Source organism: Rutidosis leptorrhynchoides, chromosome 4, assembly GCF_046630445.1.
Source record: "Rutidosis leptorrhynchoides isolate AG116_Rl617_1_P2 chromosome 4, CSIRO_AGI_Rlap_v1, whole genome shotgun sequence".
NCBI classification, from domain to species: domain Eukaryota; kingdom Viridiplantae; phylum Streptophyta; class Magnoliopsida; order Asterales; family Asteraceae; genus Rutidosis; species Rutidosis leptorrhynchoides.
Window position 1 is genome coordinate 207,488,078 of NC_092336.1, and position 6,699 is coordinate 207,494,776.

General features: G+C 35.2%; 1 protein-coding gene across 1 annotated transcript; it reads right to left on the bottom strand.

The window, feature by feature from the left end:
- Positions 1–4,156: 4,156 nt before the first annotated feature.
- Positions 4,157–4,939, bottom strand: LOC139841377 (uncharacterized). Its single transcript, XM_071831597.1, has one exon. It carries the CDS (start codon positions 4,937–4,939, stop codon positions 4,157–4,159), a length of 783 nt encoding a protein of 260 aa, XP_071687698.1.
- Between the last annotated feature and the right edge of the window lie 1,760 nt (positions 4,940–6,699).

Genomic DNA, 6,699 nt, shown 5'->3' on the forward strand with positions numbered 1-6,699 from the left:
TGTAACACCAAGTCGTTTAACTGAAAGTTAAGTGGCTTGACTTTTTTGTCATAGTGGTTTGTGATTTTTTTCTTCTTTTCGGCTTGCCGGATATGTGCTATCGTCCGTCGTTCTTCTAGAGCATCCAAGTTTCCTCATAACGCTTCATCATTTTGTTGTTCATCGAATGTTGGTATTTCGGTTGGTTGGGACAATCACTTCAGCCGGGATAACCGCTTCGGTGCCGTACACCAAGCTGAAAGGTGTTTCATTCGTAATGTCTTTTGGTGTTGTCTGGTGTGCCCATAATACATGTTGGAGCTCGTCCATCCATCATTGCCGGTGTTTACCTAGTCTTGCTTTTATCCCGGTAACGATGTCTCTGTTAGTAACCTCGGCTTGTCCGTTAGCCTCTGGGTAGGCCACAGAAGTAAATGACTGTTGAATGTCCATGTCTGCACACCAGTTGTAGTGACCCGAACTTTTCCATGTTTATATATATTAATTGAGATTGATATTTACATGATTAAATGTTTCCAACATGTTAAGCAATCAAACTTGTTAAGACTTGATTAATTGAAATATGTTTCATATAGACAATTGATCACCCAAGTTGACCGGCGATTCACGAACGTTAAAACTTGTAAAAACGACATGACGATATATATATATGGATATACATATGGTTAACATGAGATTATGATAAGTAAGTATCTCCATAAGTATATTAACAATGAGTTATATACATATAAACAAGACTACTAACTTAAGGATTTCGAAACGAGACATATATGTAACGATTATCGTTGTAACGACATTTAAATGTATATATATCATATTAAGATATATTAATATATCATAATATCATGATAATATAATAATTTAACATCTCATTAGATATAATAAACAATGGGTTAACAACATTAATTGAGATCGTTAACTTAAAGGTTTCAAAGCAACACTTACATGTAACGACTAACGATGACTTAACGACTCAGTTAAAATGTATATACATGTAGTGTATTTAGATGTATTAAAATACTTTTGGAAGACTTCAAGACATATATCAAAACACTCATACTTAACGAAAATGGTTACAGTTACTTTTCCATTCTTTTCTTTCATCAAGAATTCTAGTCGTATTCTTACCCGTAATATACACAGCTTCAAAACGTACTTACTATGAGTATATACCAATAGGAACTAGCATGGGATTCCATTCTTGATTATGTCATATATGACAAATCAATTTTAACTTCTACCATGAGCTAGTCAACTAACTAGAACTCCTTTTAACCCCACTCACCACTCACCAATTACCACTCATCATTCACTCCATTTCACTTCCAATTCTCTTTCTAATTCTCCCTCAACACACACACACTATTATGAACGTATTCTTCCAGTAGTTAATCATCATCTTCATCAAAAATCACTTCAAGAATCAAGCTATAATCATCATAGGAAGAACACTTCAAGAACACTTCAAAAATCCCTTCAAGTTTACTAATTTACTTCCAAGCTTTCTAATCCATTCCAAGTAATCATCTAAGATCAAGAAACCTTTGTTATATACAGTAGGTTATCTTTCTTATTTAAGGTAATATTCATATTCAAACTTTGATTCAATTTCTATAACTATAAACTATCTTAATTAGAGTAAAAATCTTACTTGAACTTGTTTTTGTGTCATGATCCTACTTCAAGAACTTTCAAGCCATCCAAGATCCTTTGAAGCTAGATCATTTCTTGTCACTTCCAGTAGGTTTACCTACTAAACTTGAGGTAGTAATGATGTTCATAACATCATTCGATTCATATATATAAAACTATCTTATTCGAAGGTTTAAACTCGTAATCATTAGAACATAGTTTAGTTAATTCTAAACTTGTTCGCAAACAAAAGTTAATCCTTCTAACTTGACTTTTAAAATTAACTACACACATGTTCTATATCTATATGATATGCTAACTTAATGATTTAAAACCTGGAAACACGAAAAATACCGTAAAACCGGATTTACGCCGTCGTAGTAACACTGCGGGCTGTTTTGGGTTAGTTAATTAAAAACTATGATAAACTTTGATTTAAAAGTTGTTATTCTGAGAAAATAATTTTTATTATGAACATGAAACTATATCCAAAAATTTTGGTTAAACTCAAAGTGGAAGTATGTTTTCTAAAATGGTCATCTAGACGTCGTTCTTTCGACTGAAATGACTACGTTTACAAAAACGACTTGTAACTTATTTTTCCGATTATAAACCTATACTTTTTCTGTTTAGATTCATAAAATAGAGTTCAATATGAAACCATAGCAATTTGATTCACTCAAAACGGATTTAAAATGAAGAAGTTATGGGTAAAACAAGATTGGATAATTTTTCTCATTTTAGCTACGTGAAAATTGGTAACAAATCTATTCCAACCATAACTTAATCAACTTGTATTGTATATTATGTAATCTTGAGATACCATAGACACGTATACAATGTTTCGACCTATCATGTCGACACATCTATATATATTTCGGAACAACCATAGACACTCTATATGTGAATGTTGGAGTTAGCTATACAGGGTTGAGGTTGATTCCAAAATATATATAGTTTGAGTTGTGATCAATACTGAGATACGTATACACTGGGTCGTGGATTGATTCAAGATAATATTTATCGATTTATTTATGTACATCTAACTGTGGACAACTAGTTGTAGGTTACTAACGAGGACAGCTGACTTAATAAACTTAAAACATCAAAATATATTAAAAGTGTTGTAAATATATTTTAAACATACTTTGATATATATGTATATATTGTTATAGGTCATGAATCAACCAGTGGCCAAGTCTTACTTCCTGACGAAGTAAAAATCTGTGAAAGTGAGTTATAGTCCCACTTTTAAAATCTAATATTTTTGGGATGAGAATACATGCAGGTTTTATAAATGATTTACAAAATAGACACAAGTACGTGAAACTACATTCTATGGTTGAATTATTGAAATCGAATATGCCCCTTTTTATTAAGTCTGGTAATCTAAGAATTAGGGAACAGACACCCTAATTGATGTGAATCCTAAAGATAGATCTATTGGGCCTAACAAACCCCATCCAAAGTATCGGATGCTTTAGTACTTCGAAATTTATATCATATCCGAAGGGTGTCCCGGAATGATGGGGATATTCTTATATATATTCATCTTGTTAATGTCGGTTACCAGGTGTTCACCATATGAATGATTTTTATCTCTATGTATGGAATGTGTATTGAAATATGAAATCTTGTGGTCTATTGTTACGATTTGATATATATAGGTTAAACCTATAACTCACCAACATTTTTGTTGACGTTTAAAGCATGTTTATTCTCAGGTGAATACTAAGAGCTTCCGCTGTTGCATACTAAAATAAGGACAAGATTTGGAGTCCATGTTTGTATGATATTGTGTAAAAACTGCATTCAAGAAACTGATTTCGATGTAACATATTTGTATTGTAAACCATTATGTAATGGTCGTGTGTAAACAGGATATTTTAGATTATCATTATTTGATAATCTACGTAAAGCTTTTTAAACCTTTATTTATGAAATAAAGGTTATGGTTTGTTTTAAAAATGAATGCAATCTTTGAAAAACGTCTCATATAGAGGTCAAAACCTCGCAACGAAATCAATTAATATGGAACGTTTTTAATCAATAAGAACGGGACATTTCACCAGTCCTTAAATAGATTGTGTGCAAACTGTGTGTCGTTGTCGCTGGCTATCTCCCGTGGTAAATCGAAACGACAGACAATATCCTCCCATATAAAGGTTAAGATTTTTCGTCCCGTGATCATGCTTAACGGTTTTGCCTCGACTCATTTTGTAAAGTAGTCGATTGCGATTACTAGGAATTTGACGTTTCCGACACCTCTTGGGAATGGGCCGACAATGTCGATCCCCTATTTGCAGAACGGCCAAGCGGCATGTATAGGAATCATGTTACGGCGAGGGGATCTGTTGACAGGAGCGTGTATTTAACAAGCCTCACAGTTTGCGATCTGGTCATATGTGTCCCGGTACATGTGTGGCCAGAAATAACCCATTCTCTTGATCCTGCTAACTATCGTTCGGTAGCCGGAATGTGTGGAGCAGGCTCCTTCGTGCATTTCTTGTATGATCTCTTTAGCCTACGCTAGCTCTGTGAATGATTTCCTATACAGGATGCCATTTTGAAAGTTGTACATTGGTGCCCGCATTCGTATCCTGCGGGCTTGTAGTTTGTCCTCCAGGAGGGTACCATCAGCAAGGTATGTTATGAAAGGTGTCATCAAACACTCTTCCTCCGTCATGATTGTTGCCATGAGAGTATCCTCTTCGGTTGACTTTCTTTCCAGTACTTCAAGCATAACCATTTTGGTGAAGTGGTCATAGAGCAGAGAGGCAAGCTTGCTCAAAGCATCTGCTTTCTTATTACGGTTACGGGGTATTTGCTTTATTTCAAATACTGTGAAGGTGTTGGTTAGTGCTTTCGTAAGCTCTAGGTATTTTTGCATCGATGTATCTCTTGCTTCAAAGCTGCCATTTAACTGGCTTGCTACTAGTTGTGAGTCGACATAAGCTGTAAGTTGTCGTACGTCAATACTTTTTGCCAAGCCTAATCCGGCTATTAGTGCTTCGTACTCGGCCTCGTTGTTTAAGGCGGCGAACTTCAACCGGATAGCGTAGGTTATTGCTTCTCTGTTTGGGGAAACGAGGAGTAGGCCTATGCCGGCTCCCTCCTCACTTGACGCTCCATCCGTATATAGTTCGCAGAATTCGTCCGTTTCCCTTCTTGTAACAATGGTTTCTCCTTGTTTGATCATGTCAGACGGGAGCTCTACCAAGAAGTCGGCTATGACTTGGCCCTTTACTGAATGTCTTAGGAGGAAGGTGATTTCGTGCTCGCCAAGTTCTATTGCCCATTTTGCCATTCTTCCAGAAATTTCTGGTCTAGTCAGGACGTGTTTGATCGATTGGTCCGTGAAGACTTGTATCGGATGTGCTTGAAAATATCGCTGTAACCGTCTGCGTGTGTGCACTAAGGCGTAAATTAGTTTTTCCATGGCCGGGTAGTTATTTCTCCGTTTTGTAATACTTTGCTTACGAAGTACACCGGCATTTGGATATTAGCTCTGTCGGCGATTAGAACCGAGCTGATTGCTTCAGAGGAGGCAGCAAGGTATACATTGAGAGTTTCACCTGGTACATGTGCGTTAATTGAAATGTCCCGTTCATATCGATTATAAACGTTTCATATTGATTGATTTCGTTGCGAGGTTTTGACCTCTATATGAGACGTTTTTCAAAGACTGCATTCGTTTTTAAAACAAACCATAACCTTTATTTTATCAATAAAGGTTTAAAACCATAATGTAGATTATGAAGTAATGATAATCTAAAAGATAACATTTTACACACGACCATTACATAATGGTTTACAATAATATTACACATCGACATAATTCTCCGAATGCAGTTTTTAAACAATATATTACAATACATATATTACACAACATGATTACAACTCTTTATTTCGACTCAATTGTTTCTTCCTCCTCGGACTTAGTTTGTTTTGCTAATTTCCTAGCCATACATGGTGCTCCTCTAATACGAGCCGTCGTTTTCACAAAGGGTTTAGAAAAACCTGGTGGCTTAGATGTTCCCGGGTTATAGTTAAAGTTTAAGAAATACGGGTGTTTACGATACACCTCATCAGGGTACTTCATGTTAACATAGAGTTCATCAGATTTGGGATCGTTTTTCTCTATTTTGATAGATTTTCCCTTATTATTTTATTTTGCCTTTTTAAATTGGGTCGGGGTAATTTCTATAACATCATCGGAATCCTCATTGGGATCCGATTCATCGGAAAATTGGTAATTTTCCCAATATTTTTCCTCCTCAGCGGAGACACCACAAACCATTTTTAACTTTGGTCCATTTGTTGACGATTTTCTTTTATTTAACAGCTTTGTAGTTTTTAATATTTCCTCTCCCGGAACTTCTTCTTCTTCTGGTTCCTCTTCTTCCGGTTCCTCTTCTTCCGGTTCCTCTTCCGGAATTTGTGAATCTTCCCAAAATATATTCGACTCTCCATTGTTATTAGGTGAGTCGGTGGGATTGGTACTGGAAGTAGATATCTATCACACATTAACTAACACATTAGTAATATATCACATAATATTTACATGTAAAAACATATAGTTTCCAACAAAAGTGTTAAGCAATCATTTTTAAGGAAAATACAGTCGAAGTCCAGACTCACAAATGCATCCTAACAAACTCGATAAAACACACTAATGCAAATTTTTGGTTCTCTAAGACCAACGCTCGGATACCAACTGAAATGTCCCGTTCATATCGATTATAAACGTTTCATAGTAATTGATTTCATTGCGAGGTTTTGACCTCTATATGAGACGTTTTTCAAAGATTGCATTCGTTTTTAAAACAAACCATAACCTTTATTTTATCGATAAAGGTTAAAAACCATAACGTAGATTATCAAGTAATGATAATCTAAAAGATAACGTTTTACACACGACCATTATATAATGGTTTATAATAATATTACACATCGACTTAATTCTCTGAATGCAGTTTTTAAACAATATATTACAAGCATGCTGACTCCAATTCTTGTCCTTAAATTAGCATGCAACAGCGGAAGCTCTTAATAATCACTTGAGAA

Coding starts and splice junctions, on each gene's coding strand:
- LOC139841377 (XM_071831597.1), bottom strand. CDS start 4,939: ATGGCAAAATGGGCAATAGAACTTGGCGAGCACGAAATCACCTTCCTC.